Source organism: Boleophthalmus pectinirostris, unplaced genomic scaffold, assembly GCF_026225935.1.
Source record: "Boleophthalmus pectinirostris isolate CB_2022bp ecotype Guang Dong unplaced genomic scaffold, ASM2622593v1 HiC_scaffold_21, whole genome shotgun sequence".
NCBI classification, from domain to species: domain Eukaryota; kingdom Metazoa; phylum Chordata; class Actinopteri; order Gobiiformes; family Gobiidae; genus Boleophthalmus; species Boleophthalmus pectinirostris.
In genome coordinates this window covers 3,517,892-3,533,655 of record NW_026571175.1, presented here as the reverse complement: position 1 = coordinate 3,533,655, position 15,764 = coordinate 3,517,892, and the positions used below count along the sequence as shown (strand labels likewise).

General features: G+C 39.8%; 1 protein-coding gene across 1 annotated transcript; it reads right to left on the bottom strand.

Annotated features, from left to right (window-relative positions):
• Nucleotides 1–3,530: 3,530 nt before the first annotated feature.
• Nucleotides 3,531–15,412, bottom strand: LOC129410055 (cystatin-B-like). The gene is made up of 3 exons (XM_055157171.1): nt 15,267–15,412; nt 13,096–13,200; nt 3,531–3,807 (listed from the first exon to the last, which is right to left on the bottom strand). Exons 1-3 carry the CDS (start codon nt 15,345–15,347, stop codon nt 3,703–3,705), a joined length of 291 nt encoding a protein of 96 aa, XP_055013146.1. The 5' UTR covers nt 15,348–15,412; the 3' UTR covers nt 3,531–3,702.
• Nucleotides 15,413–15,764: the final 352 nt, after the last annotated feature.

Sequence of the window (15,764 nt, the reverse complement as noted above, 5' to 3'; positions counted from 1 at the left end):
AATTCTTGATGTCGCAAATTTTCATTCGTATTCTGATAGATAAATACACACAATACATTTTATGTACGACTGAACTCATTTGAGAGTTTATGAATATTTATTTTATGCTCAACCACAAATACGCACAGATTTCTATCCTATGCACATAAATATTTCTGAAAGTTTTCTTACTCCATACTCCTGCTTGTTTCCATGGTAATGCTGTTTTTTTAGCTATAATTTTCCACAGAATGACATAAAACATCTAGCCTGATTCATCAGCAGGAAACCGTCTGACCTCGCATTACGATTCGGTACTTTTTTTATTTAACAGATCTCTGCTATTTGGTCGTGACGTATGTAATGTGCCGCTAACGGGGCTAACTGGTATATTAAATTTTTTTACAAATCCTGTAGGAAGAAGAACAATAACATCTTTCCCCTTGATAAAATTCACCAAACATTCTCTTTGTTCCGGCTTTAAATCCTTGATCTCGGGAATCGTTGCCCACACAGAATGTAGGACTCTTTGCTGATTGGCTGGTGCCCGAGCTCACACTTCAGGGGTTTTTGTGAACCGTCTAGTGCAGGGGTGTCCAAACATTTTTCATCAAGGGTATCAACCACATATCTAAACACAGATGAAGCAGAGGGCTGATCGAGGGCTGTAGACTGGTGCTCAGTACAGTGAATAATTAAAATATGTGCATGTTTAACAAGTTAGAATGAGCCATCAGTCTTTATTCATGCTAAGATCATTAAAACCACACACTAAATGTTCAACATTAGCTTTATCAAGGTAGATTTTCAAAAAACTTGCAGTAAAAAATATATTTTTAATTGATGCAAGGTCATTTGGGCCAATTTTCCTGAAAGCCTGAGGGCCAAGAAAAAATTGTCTGAGGGTCGCATTTGGCCCACGGGCCGTAGTTTGGACATGCCTGGTCTAGTGTATTCTGATTTCTGACGGAAATAAAATTGAGTGGAGGCACTAGGTGGCGCCAGCCTGGCTATAAAACATCTATTTCCATGGAGAATTCTGAAGGTTTTAACTTTCTGTTTCCATGGAATCCTGCAGGTAATACACCTCTAAAAAGTTACATACTGTACATTTAAACAGCAGTCTTGATCTAAAATAATAATAACAGGAAGAGGACTGAAACTAGAAAAGCATGGAACAGTGGGTGGGGATAGGGGGTAGGTGAAAACAGATTCTAGCACAGTTTCTTATGCTTCAAATGTAGAACATTAATTACAAACTCTGATTAAGATTTCCAATGTTTCGATGATGTAATTCCGCAGACCTGGTCCTGTTCTAGTTCAGGTTTAGTCCTACTTATCCAGTCCAGGTTTAGTCCCAGTTTTGATGTATTAGTAATAGTAGTAGAGACATTATTAAAAAAAGAAAAAGTGCAAATGGGTTCCCAGAAGATGTATATTATGTTTGTATGTTATTATTATAAAGCACTTTAAAAACTTTATTATTATTATGTCATGTAAGTTTGTAGTTTTATTCTTGTTTTCTTATGTTTTCCTGTGTTCTCATGTTGACTCCAAGGAAACTCAAGTCAGAACAGGCCCAGATTTCTAGATAATTATCACTCATTATTCTGCATAATTTGATGTAAATTTTTCTTTCCCAACGTTTTTCATCGTGGGCGTTTCACAGTTTAATGTCAGCCAAACTATAAATTTAAAAGAATTAGCTGAAGTTGAAATTTGAGATGAATAAGTGTGGTGAAAGGGAATGGACTTTAAAAACACAGAGGAGCACTTCGGGATGACCAGCAGATAACATGTTTCTACTGTCCACATTTTATAGCCGAAAATATAAAATGAGTGGGAGACAAAATATGAGTTTTTGGTACATTATTTTACATTTTGTTAAACGTAAATTTGCTCTGAAACAATATAATAGTATAAAATTTGAAAAATGTGTTCTAAAATGACAACACAACTAGCCTTAAATCTCCTGCACAGGCCGATATTTTCGATATTTTCCACACAAAGCTGTATTTAAAGGCCCAGTACACTATTTTCTGATCTGTTCTAATGTAGTTTCCTCATCACAAACACACCTGGAGTTGTGTTTTGTTTCATTTACATGTTTAACACACAAACTCTGCCTTTGGTTCTTCTCTCAAACAGAAAACACTGTTCCATTTTGTGATGTCATGTGGTGGTACAGGAAGTGCTCCATTGTGTTTTTAAACTCTACACACCTTCACTAGAATCATGTGGATGATTTAAGATTCAGAACTGAAGAAGCAACTTGGATGAGCTACGGAATGTATTCGACCAAAATAAACTTTTGTCCAGTTGACAAATTTAATTTCTGCTTTTGCTCCTTTTATTCTTTTTGCTTTGTTGAAACCAGAAGATATTGTCGACTTTCTGTGGCAATCAACTGCATAAAAGATAAATCAAATTTTAAAAAACAAACAAACAAACAAACCAAAAAAAAAAAAAAGTTTCTCGTCTACAGTGGTTGGTCTCTCACCCTCATTCAGCTCAGGTCGTCTACCAGAGGCCCGGGAGTCTGAGAGATCTGTGCAGTATCTTTGCTGTTCCTGTACTGCACTTTTCTGGACTGAGATGTCTGTTGTTTTTCCTGGTATCAGCTGTAGCCTCTTCCAGTTTGGGGGTTATGGCCCTTGATGCCTTCACTTTCCAGGCTTTCTCCAGAACCTCCTTGAGCCCCTGGTATTTCTCTTTTCCCCTGTTCATTTTTCCTGATATTACCATCTCTTGGTATTGTGATGTCCACCACCACGACTCTGCTCTGTTGTTTATCCACCCCCACTATGTCTGGTTGGTCCATCACCATCCTGTCAGTCTGTATCTGGAAGTCCCACAGGATCTTGGCTCGGTTGTTCTCCACCACCTTTGTAGGTGTTTCCCACCTTGATCCTGGGGTCTCCAGCCTGTACTCTGCACACATGTTTCTGTACATTATGGCCCACCACTTGGTTATGTCGCTCCATGTTTGTTTCCCTGCAGCATCTTCCACCTGCAGTTATGTGCTGGACTGTCTCAGGAGCCTCTTTACACAGTCTACACCGTGGCTCTTGTCTATGTGGTAGATCTGGGCCTCTGTTGCTCGAGTGCCCAGGGCCTGGGATGAGCCTCTGTGTGTCCTTCAGACCAGCCCTCTTAAGACAAACCGGGTTCCTCCTGTGTCGGCTGTTTGTGGATCTGTCTGGATTTGTGGGGTTCATGAAAAGAATGTCTCAAAAATACATCAGAGAGAAAATCTGTGAATTTGTGTAATTGCTGATCCACAAATGCGAATCACATTTTACAATACAAACAGAATTTTCAGTTTTACAAATGTGTGTGTGTGTGTATACATATATATATTTTTTTGGTTTTTCAAATACAAAAATATTAATTTAATTAAAATACGAGTTATGAATATTAAATTAGCATTTGTGGTGATCAAAACACACAAACTAATGAGTATTTGTAGATCAGTCTCTGTGCATTTATGAATATTAATGAGACAAAAGTAACACCAAAGACAAAAAAGGAGCCAGACACTTTTTCAGCGCTTACTGTTTATGCAAATGAGTCATGTGGTTTTAAATTTTGTTTCTGTAAAACAGAAACAAATATGTGCAAATGTGCACTCCTGGATTTATGAAAGTGTTCTGTAAAGACGTGATGACTCAAACCAAAACACAGATGTCAACACATCAAACATCCAACATCAAATGGCAGACATTATGACTGAGGCTCCTTGAATTCCTGAACACCTTGTACGATCAGCTGACCGGACAGCTCTTTGATGACGTACATGTCCACATGTTCATTTGCTCCGACCTGGACCTGTAAAAGAGATGAGTCAAAATCAAATAGAGCTAATCCTCCATATTGATTATATTCACGGTTTAATCTAGAATTTGATTATGTCATAATTTCAGACATAGAACTCTGTGGAAGATTCACTGTTTTTGAAAGAAATCTCTAAACTTCTGATCCAGAAATGTTGAACCTTTTTATTATTTGTCTGGATCAGCTCCACAAACTTGTCATATTGTTCTTATGGTTTAAAGTCCTTTGAGCTGTTTTGGTGTTGAATAATGGAACTCTGTAATGACAGAGTCATGAACCACAAACCAGGTCAACAAATCTGCAATCTGACAGTTCCACAGTAAACTCCAGCTGACAATTCTTCTGACCTGTCCCCAGTTCAGTTTAAAGGTCCTATATCACACAAAACTAACTGTTGTGAGCTTTAAACTATGTCATCATCTTGTTACCTCATCAAAAACAGACCTGGAGTTCTGTTTTGTTTCAATTGCCACTTTCACATGAGAACTTTAATTCTGAATAATAATTAATTCTGCTTTGAAAAGACCATGTAAACACTTAACTCCTCATGAAAATGATGAATCAAAATTAAACTTAATTCTGAAGTAAGTGAGTGGTTTATTCAGATTTTAAAGCCAAATTCATTTCTTCCTGGATCATGTTTCATGTTTATTCTTCTTAAAAATAATTCTGGTTGTTCATGTTCGTTGTGTCGTCCTTCTGACGCAATCTGGACGATCCGGCTCCACCAGTCCTGGTTTTGGACTTTCATCCACGTCTCTTTGGGTTTGTGAGCGGGATGTGGGAGTGGACTGAAGACTCAGTTTGTCTTCTTCCTCTCTTCTCCAACACTCTTCCCTGATGATGACGAGTATGTACGTGAACTCAGGGTCAAGACAGGTAAGATGCAGTCCAGCCCAACACACAACATGTTGGCTGTGCCTTAATTACTACACTCAGTTAATCAGCTAACTTGGAGATGTTTAATTCTATTCAGTTATGATATACTCGTAATGAGACATGATTTTGTGCTTTTAATTTGAGCTTTATTATCTTTATTATCTCATTGTGGGTGCTGACACCCAGCTCGGCTCTCTGTAACCTTCTTTAATAAGTGTGAAGTATTGTTATGTCCTGTCAGTCACAGAACACACCGGTCTTAAAGTCATGTGACCATGTATCTTTGCATGTTGTTCCTTTAATCAATCCTTGGTCTTAAACCTGCCTCGTGCGTCAGGTTCAGCACTGGTTTTGACTTGTTTATTGTGTATGGTGACCTCCTCGTCCTGTATTTATCTTAAATTATCTTTATGTTTGATGATTGTTCAGGACTTTGTAGGATATAAAGTCCTGTGTGTGTGTGATGCTTCAGGACAGTGAGAGTCATTTTTCCTTTTTTCTGTGATTGTGCTGCACAGTTGCTTCAATAAACCCAGACTCCTTGATTCAAGACAACTTCTCCAGTTTTTATTAATTGCATCGAGGAAATTCCACAACACAAAGTGTGTTTGTTGTGCAGTTATCATTGGAACCACTGCGGAAAAGCATTTGTATTATGTTTGTGTCCGTGGAGTAACGACAAACCGAGACGAGAGAAAAGCCAATAGCAGCTGAAGTGTGTGTTTTCTTCCGGTCGACGTAAATACGTTTGTGTCTCAGTCCAATCAGAATCTTCCCCATCCCCAGACGCTGAGCCGAATTAAATAAAGACGATTTAATGAGTTATTTCCATGTAAACTTGAAGGACTCATTTTGGTCTTCTGATATTTTATGTTATTAGGTTCTTTTTCCAGACCAAGAGTTTGTTTTGTTTGTTTGTTTGTGAAACCGTACAGAAAACTCCAAATTACTTGTCCACTGGAAAGACAAAATAGAACCGGAGCATAAATGTAATGTCATGTACGAAATACCCTGCATGTCCTGCAATAAAACACACATTGGGGAAACAGGGAGGGAGTTCAGTCCACGAAAAAAAAGGAACATAGAACAGAATGCGAGAAGGAAACAGCGAAGGCGAAACACGAGCAACAAAACACAAAGCAGAACAGGAACAACTCAAATCATCCATTTCTGACGCTGTAAAAGAGAGAAGCACATTATCACTGGGACAGAGGAAAACAATGTTGTATTCCCAACGATTTAATTCAGAACATTTAAAAACATCATGTAAACGTGGCCATTCACACATGTTTGAGTAATTCTACAATGCTTTATTCCAACTTGTGACATCTGTTAGAATAATTGTTTATGTTATCCCATATTTTCTATGTATTGTTTTTTGTGTGAATAATATTTGTGCTTGTAACTATGCAGTGACTTGTCACCCACTCTGCACACCGCTAAAACAATGACTTAGTCAGCTCTTTTCTGAGAAAGAGGACGGCTCTCACTTTGCTGGGAAAGAGGGCAGCTCTCAAGGACGTGCTGGAGGGGACGTGCTGTTCCTAAAGATGCTACAACAATGATGCTACACCTTATCGGCCACCTGCTGCTGAATATACATATTTGCACAATGAAATCATGTCTGATGTTTCTACTGTTTTTTGCTGTTTTCAACCCCCCCTTAGAGAAACACCCATTGTAACTAGGGACCCCTTATGACAATAAAAAGAGGAGACGCAGGGAGTGCATCAGAGCGGGTAGAGACTGTGTAACTGAATGCACTCTCTGTCCGCCCTCCTCATGAGAAAACCTCATTAATCTCTTGTCTTTCTTCTTATTTTTACAATGTTTAGGTGGGCTTAAACCTGACATTAACTTGGTCTTTTCGAGCCGGATCCCAAGACACCTGAGGACTCCAGCGGACGTTAAGAATCCAGAAAGACCGTGGCCACGGCGGACTCGACAGCGAGTTCTTGAGACCCTTTCCGGGCTGGTTGTCTTTTCGTCGGTTGGAGTCTGACGGTTGACGGAAGTCCGAGGAAGAAAGTCAACAGACAGTGAGTAGGACTTTTGTTAAAAAGCGAGTGACTGAGGGTCATTGCGCGTAGAAAAACCCTATCAATCCTAGGCTCTAATAGGTAAAACTAAAGGACGGCGGAGTCCAACTACTAGATGTGAGTTAACAGGCTAGGGAGTAAAATTCCGTAAATACAGGACGGCGGAGTCCTCTTTGTGTTAAATTCCACAAAACAAATGAGAAAAAGTCTTTGAGTGTGAATGGTTGTATGAATGGAAGATAATAACCACTAGGTTATTGTCCTCATACCAATCGATTGAGAAAGGAAATAGTGAGTCTTTGTGGATGTAAAGACAAGATTTCTCCACCTTGACGGGTTGAAGTGAGAAATACCACAGAGATAATTTAATCACTATCTCAATCAAGAAAAGTTAAACCAGTTTTTAGAGCCCTCCCTAGGAGTGACAAAACTGGTCCAAATTGTTTCAAAATGGGAAACAACCAATCAACAGGGAGATTTATGGATAGATTAACATGTAAAGACTACAAGATAATGGAAGTTAAAGACAAAAACAACGTCAAGTATCTAGAGAAATGGATAACAAAATACAATTTTAAGGGAAGATTAAATGTGCAAGAACTCGAGAAGGTTGCGCGAACAAATAAAAGAAAAAACTAAAAATAATGAAAGAAAAATGCGCAAAAACGGCATTAGTGAATTGGAAAACTGGTTAGAAACAGCTAAACTTAGAGAGGATCGTCAAAAAAGGAAACAGGAAAGTAGAGAAGTTAAAAATAAAAATGAAATGTTCTTCCAAAAGAAAGAGGATGACGAAACAGTAGTTGTTAGGAGACAACAGCAACCTGCACAACAAGTGTTAGAGGAAGTAGTGACAAACGATAATGACAATGAATCAACCCCAACTGTAGACCTTCCACCCCCTTATGTCACGGGGGTCCTAGAACTCAAGAGAAAATGTACCCAGATCTAGACCCACTCAAAACATCACAGGCAGGTCCCTTCACTCGTAGTACGTCAGAAAAACGATATCAGTGGTCTAAATTATTAGGAGGAGGTCTAGAGGAGAGTAATACCCTCTGCCTCTGCCCCAGAGGTCCCTACATCGCCATACAATCCTTTTAAAAAAGATCTAGAGACAGATGCTTTTCCTATGATTGCTGTAGCCAACCCTAGAGCAGGTGGTGATGGTCAGGGGACACTATCCTAGTATACAGAACATGGACAGCAGAGGATGTGAAGAAAGCCGTAGAAGGCATCACACCCTATAATGAAGATGTAGATCAGTTTTGTATTGAAATGGAGGCTCTTCGAGACTCCTATAAACTAAATGGTCATGAGGCGCAGCAGGCCTGGATGGCTGCGCTGGGGTCAAATTGGAGCCATGTGAGAGGAGATTGGAATCCCTCAGGACTTGATGGAAATGCCCTAAAACATGATGCCCACGACCTGACAACCAGAATAGAGGCCCTGGCAGAAAGAACAAAAACTAGGTACAAGAAAAAGGCTAAATTATGGCGAAATATCCAGAACTAAACAGAGCAGATGATGAAAAGTTTGAGGATTTTAAAATTAGAATGACAAAAGTGTTTAAAACACACAGTGGACTGGCAGAAAATGATGATGCTCAAGGCCCTTATCAACAACAGCTCAAAAATGCCTTGCATGCAGGTGTAAAGGAAGGAATAAAACAATGGCTAGATAAACATTACTATGGCATGGCAAACTCAACTTTGGAGGACTATGTCAATCACGCAATACATGCAGAAAAGGTAGTAATAGAGAAGAATAAAAAAGACACGTTAGCTTTATTGAAACATCTGGCAGAGAACGGTCACAAGGTTAGCAAAAATAAAGTCCAATTATGTAAACTTGAAGTAAAATACCTAGGACATAATCTAAGTGCAGGCGGAATAACTGTTGCAGAGAGCAGAAAAGTAGCTATTTTATCTGCACCCAGTCATTTTTAGGCCTCACCAACTACTGTAGACAGTGGATCCCAAACTATGCAGAAATCACCAATCCACTGCAGAGGTTGATTTATGATGAGCAAATAAAAATGACTGCACAACTGAACATGGACTGAAGAAGCAGAAAAGGCGTTTTGCGTGTTGAAACAAACATTAGTGTACAAGCACAGCTTTAGCCTTACCAGACTATAGTAAAGACTTTATCCAAATGGTAGATTGCAAAAGACAGTTTATGACGTCTGTATTAACTCAAAGACATGGAGATCGGCTCAAACCTATAGCTTATTTCTCATCCAAATTGGACAGTGTAGCCTGTGCATTACCGCACTGTGTGCGAGCTGTCATAGCAGCGTCCATGGCAGTAGAATCAAGTGCAGGAATTGTGCTATTTACATTTTTGTCCCCTGCACGCCACCTCTCCTGCATGGCCACGTTGCTATCACAGCCACACCTGTCTCTGGAACGGTGTACAACATTAAACCCAGCTACATTAATGCCCCTCCCAGATGAAGGTGAAAAACATGATTGTCAAGAGTTAGCTGAAAAACTCACTAAAAGTAGGCCAGACTTGTCAGACCAACCATTACCTAATAGTGAAATAATATTTGTAGATGGCTCATCGAGAAAAAATGACAAAGGTAAAACTGAGACAGGCTATGCAGTAGTAACTATTGATGAAATTTTAAAAGCAGAAGCATTGCCGTCTAACTACTCAGCCCAAGCTGCTGAACTCGTAGCTCTGACAGAAGCATGCAAACTGATGAAAGATAAAAAAGTTACAATATACACAGATAGCCAATATGCCTACGCAACAGTGCACACGTTCGCTCAGTATTGGCAGAACAGAGGAATGGTGACATCTACTGGAAAACAAGTGACACATGCTCAATTACTAAAAGACCTATTAAATGCAGTTAAACTACCCAAGAAATTGGCAATATGTAAATGCGCAGCACATACAAACGGGAAAGATACAGTAGCTCGTGGAAATGCATTTGCAGATAAAACAGCAAAAGAAGCAGCTACCAAATTTAAATTGCTACTAAATCTAGAACAAACGAATGTAGTCACACATGACGTACTTAGAAGACATGCAACAACAAAGCACTGACCAAGAAAGACAAGTCTGGATAAAAAATGGTGCAATTAAAAAGGATGGAATTTATGTATGACCATGAAACAAACCTTTCCTCCCGAAAAATGTATACAGATGGGCAGCTTTATTGAGTCATGGTTTAACACATGTCTCAACAGGGGGATGGTAGGACAGGTAGATAAACATTATACAACCTATGGATTCAATTCTTATTCAAAAAATTTTTGTAAAGCATGTCTAATCTGTGTGCAAAGCACAATTCACAAGGAAATTTGAGACCAAAAAGAGGACAGTTTCCACAACCACAATATCCATTTCAAATAATTCACATGGACTTTATAGAACTTAACCAAAGTGAAGGAAAAAAGTATTGCTTAGTAATAATTGATGCATTTTCTAAATGGATAGAATTGTTCCCAACAAAAAATCCCGACGCTCTGACAGTGGCTAAAGCACTATGCAAGGATATTATACCAAGGTTTGTTATACCAGAGAAAATGTATAGTGACAATGGTACCCATTTCGTAAACAGTTTGATATCTCACATTGGAAAGCTATTCCATATTGATTTAAAGAACCATTGTGCTTACCACCCTCAGAGCGCTGGACTAGTGAGAGAGGATGAATGTGCACTCAGAAAAAATAGACTTATTGAGAGTAACTAATTACAGTAATGTATTCCATGACAATTAAAACTAGTACACTTATTATACCTTTTGATTCATTAGTTAACAATCGTAGACAAATGAGGTTCCAGTTGGGGTAACTGCATATTCACTTGGTAACTGTACAACCTCAGGATTTGGTTGGGATTCCTTAATAGGAGAAATAGGTTATAATTGGTCGCAATACTCCAAAGGAACTGCCGCAAAAATCCGTAAACTCTTTAAAATGACTAAAACTTCCACTGGCCTAAATCTGACCATTAATGCGACTGATCCTGACCTAGACCCCAAATTACCATGTCTACCAATTCGCTTATGGGCATATAGCGCTGACACAGACCCAATGTTCACAGTATTTGTATGCAGAAGCGTTAATATGACTGAACCAACCACAGATAAGCAAACCCATGAAAGGGGAGTCAAAGTAGCGTTGATTAACAAACTCACAACCGATGATTTGTTCTATGTTACAACCGGTATCTCAGCCACATATAACAATTGGTTACTCTTAGCTGAGCAAGCAGCCAACACTGTAAAAGCTGATTGTGTAGTGTGTATGGGTCCTAGACCTATACTTAATGTAGTACCTGCAGCCATGCAACTTCAACATGTTTAGTGAATGTTATGAATAATACAAACCCGTGGCAAAATTGCTCCTATTGGGACTCAATATATCCAATAACACCCTTTGAGAAGGAAAAACCTATTTTTAATAAAAATGTTGCTAAAGCTAACTATTCTTGTATACACATGACTGGAAGTGGGGTACTTCTAGACAATTTGACAGCATCTTGGTGTACTGAAGTATTTGAGGTCGGTGACCACTTCCAGCCAGTGTCACGGGGCGATGTATGGTGGTGGTGTGGCCAAAACAAACTTTATGATAGATTGCCCAAAAATGTGATTGGACACTGTGCTTTAGTGTCCCTGCTGCTGCCCACAACCATACATCTCCTCTCTGCTGAAGATTTATTATATGGAATGTCTAATATCTTACCTAAAGACTGGTATAGGACTAAAAGATCCTCCTCATGGAAAGGAGATTCTGATCCAACCTATATTGATGCTATAGGAGTCCCCAGAGGAGTTCCCAATGAATACAAGTTAGTAGATCAAGTAGCCGCAGGCTTCGAAAGTTTCCCAATCTTGTCCGCTATATTTCCAGTAACTCCAAATAAAAACGTAGATAGAATCAACTACATCCACTACAATGTTCAAAAACTAGGCAACTTCACTCAGGCTGGATTTGAGGCAGTGCATGAACAACTGGCAGCAACTTCGCTGATGGCGTTCCAAAATCGCATCGCATTAGATATGCTCCTGGCTGAAACAGGATCGGTGTGTGCGATTTTTGGGGATACCTGCTGCACCTTCATCCCTAACAATACTGCGTCTGATGGTAGCTTGACCAAAGCAATAGACGGTCTACGAACCTTTAACAAGCGCCTTAAAGAGCAGTCTGGTGTTGACCAGTCTATGTGGGATGACTGGATGGATGTATTTGGGAAATACAAATCCATTGTCTCCTCTGCGCTGATCTCTATAGCCGTCTTTGCAGCCGTTTTAACATTGTGTGGTTGTTGTTGCATACCCTGTATTAGAGAATTAATTAATCGTTTAATCACCACTGCAATTGCCCCACATCCCGAAGATAAGGCAATGCAGGCACATTTGTTGGCTGGTGATGATTCAGACATTGATGACTCCTCTGTGGACCTCTCAACCCTATTTAGACATGAGAAAAAAGCAAACTTTTAAATAGCATTACCTCCGAGTGTAAATGTACAATTGCTTAAATTATGAAATCATAACTGAAAATCGAAAGAAGTAGTTATGAATTGATTTTGCCTTAGCAAATATGTGATAAACAGGAGGGAAATGTTAGAATAATTGTTTATGTTATCCCATATTTTCTATGTATTGTTTTTTGTGTGAATAATGTTTGTGCTTGTAACTATGCAGTGACTTGTCACCCACTCTGCACACCGCTAAAACAATGACTTAGTCAGCTCTTTTCTGAGAAAGAGGACGGCTCTCACTTTGCTGGGAAAGAGGGCAGCTCTCAAGGACGTGCTGGAGGGGACGTGCTGTTCCTAAAGATGCTACAACAAAGATGCTACAACAATGATGCTACACCTTATCGGCCACCTGCTGCTGAATATACATATTTGCAAAATGAAATCATGTCTGATGTTTCTACTGTTTTTGCTGTTTTCAACCCCCCCCTTAGAGAAACACCCATTGTAACTAGGGACTCCCTTATGACAATAAAAAGAGGAGACACAGGGAGTGCATTCAGAGCGGGTAGAGATTGTGTAACGGTAAATGCACTCTCTGTCCGCCCTCCTCATGAGAAAACGATATTAATCTCTTGTCTTTCTTCTTACTTTTACAATGTTTAGGTGGGCTTAAACCTGACAACATCACAAAGTGGTAGTTTTCAAGTGAACAGGTTTATTTACAGTAGATATGTTTCAGTAGATCCTGGAAATGCCAGGGCTTAAATCATCCAAATGATTCTAATGAAGGTGAATGAAGTTTAAAAACACAGAGGAGCACTTCCTGTTTTACCACATGACATCACAAGGTGGAAAAGAGTGTTTTCTGTTGGAGAGAAGAACTCAATAAGCAATAAGTTAAATCAACTGACTTACAGTGATGAAGTAACTGGTTCCATGATCTAAATCTTGGGTTTTGAAGGATTTCGCTTCAAAAGTGTCGTATTTCTTTCCTGTTTTCTGCTCCACTTGACCTTTGACCTGAACAAAAAAACAAAAGCACATTTTCAACAGGACTTTCACGTTGTTGGCATTTCATCCGTGAGGGTTTGTTTTACAATCAGCAAATGTAATTCCAGCTAATATTAAAGTAGAGTGTCCAGACGTCCCTGTTTCCCCGGAACAGTCCCACTTTTGAGTCTGTGTCTCCTGTTCCAGCAGATTTATTTAAAAAACAAACACTGATTTGTCCAGTTTTATACAAGAAATGTCCCAAGTGTCCCTGTTTTTGACCAATTTGATCTGCCAAAAATAAAGAGATACATCAACAGATTAAACTGACATACTGAGCCAAAGTGAGTCCAGAATGGATGATGGAACTCACTTTTTTCACAATTTTATTTATACCAACCATCCAAACCCTGATGTGTCCCAGTTCTGAATGTCTGAATGTTAAAATCTGGTCACCCTAATTACCTGTTTACCTAGAATCAGCTCAGGATTTCAGGATAAACCTGGACTTGTTCAGTCAGTTTGATGGAATTACCCCCAGGTCTGTTTCTGAGGAAGTAACAACATTAGAACAGCTGAAAACTCACAAGAGTCTATTTTGTGTAATATAAAACCTTTAAACAGAGCTGGAGGACAGGTTAGAAATCTCTGGTGGAGTTTGATTTTAACATCATAACACAGATCAGAAAATAGTGTAGTTTAGAAGTGGGTTGTCGTGGTTGCAACAGAGAGCCTGATCTTGTCCCGATCTTAGCACTAGCACAAGTATTAAGGAGGGGGCGTGTCCAGGTGGGGCTGTGCTTCTCTGCTGGAGGCTGGAGTGGGACGGTACAAGTTCATAATGGTGACGGCATCTGAACCAATCTGTGACCGCTGTGGCATTTAAAAGCTCTGCCCACGTGGGTAAAGTCTGTAATCTTTGTCTCATTATGTTTCATTTTGTCTCAAGTGGAGTGTGGTGAAAAATTCTATATGTAACAATAAAACAGCTCCAGAGCCTCATGATGCAAGTGCACACCAGAGGCACCAGGAATACAGAATTTTGTATGGGCCATGACAGAACTGACTGGGTTTATGTTCCGACAGTGCACGTGCGCCCCACGTGCGCACACACACACACACACACACACACACACACACACACACACACACACACACACACACACACACACACACACACACACACACATTCAACCTTTTATAGTTTTCTGTTTGTTTTCCTCCTGTTACGCAGCAGACCAGTGTCTCTCATGTGCCCCCGTCCCACAGACCCGCTGCTTTCTCACTCCTGCTCCCGTCTGTCCCACACTCCACTCCCACAGACTCACCTGAGGTACAAGTGTCCACCTCTGCTGCCACTGACCACTCACATTCTCGTCTTTAAGGTGTCCACTGCGTTTGGTCCCACACAAGTGGAAGTCTCGTGGATTATGGAAGACGTTTATTGTCATATAAATGTTTCTGATGTGTGTGCTTTGCACACACATATGATCCATGTGTCTGCTTCACTGTCACAGCCCTGAACTGTCAGTGAATGCACTGATCCCTGTCACAGTCCGGCCATGAGAATGTGAATAAATGGACATGGCAGCATTAGGACACAGACAGAGTAAAGAAACAGACTTTAGGACATCGCTGTAAACGGCCTCATGTGAATGAGCAGCTTTTGTACAGATCCACATCAAACCAAACTGTAGAGCAGAGCTGAGCCGATACAGGGAGCAGGCGAGGGGCTGTGCTCTGCTGTGGGAGGGCATCCGGACGACTCCCACACAGCACACAAACATGTTAGGAATGTTAAGCATTTATCATCCTAATATATTTCCAAACAAAAGAAGTCTTGAGCATGTTACATGTTGTTTTTCAGTCGACTCGTTTGGTATTTATTTTTACAATTCTGGGAATTCACTGAAGGTGTCACACCAGTCCTCAGTCTGCTCCACTCACCTGATGTTCAGACACAGAACACCGACTGTTTAGAACTCCACACCCCACACTTGCACCAGTGCTAAGACTGGGCACAAAATCTGCTGAGATTTTAGGGAGTCTCAATTTTCAACAAATTTCAAACAAAACAAAATCTTCTGGATACTTACAGAGTAGCACATGGTTTTAACCTCTTCGTCTGCAAATTGAAGTGGTGTTATCTCGTGGGGGGTTGTTACAGATGCTCCCATTTCTGCAGTGACTGAAACTAACTCAACACTATCTGTAAAGTGAAGTGAACTGTACCAACACTATCTGTGAGCTGACTGTGACTGAGCATGAACAAAACATTTCACTTATGTGTGTTTGGTGGAGTGTACCATTATTGTTTTTAAGGACTGCAAAAATGTACAAGGCCACAAAATGCACACACAGTAAAATGATATAAAGAAGAACAATAATGATCATAATTATAATTGATTATCATTAATAATATAAATAATAACATGCAAACAGCTGAAATGTACTTTTTTGTTTCTCTTCTGTGTTTCTTGTTTGGAAAAGTGGGTCAGTTGGAGGTGTGGTTTGGATTGGGACGCCTCCTTTCAAACTTCAAATACTTTCAGTTTTAAATTGTGATGATACTATTTTTCATCATTTTTTGATCA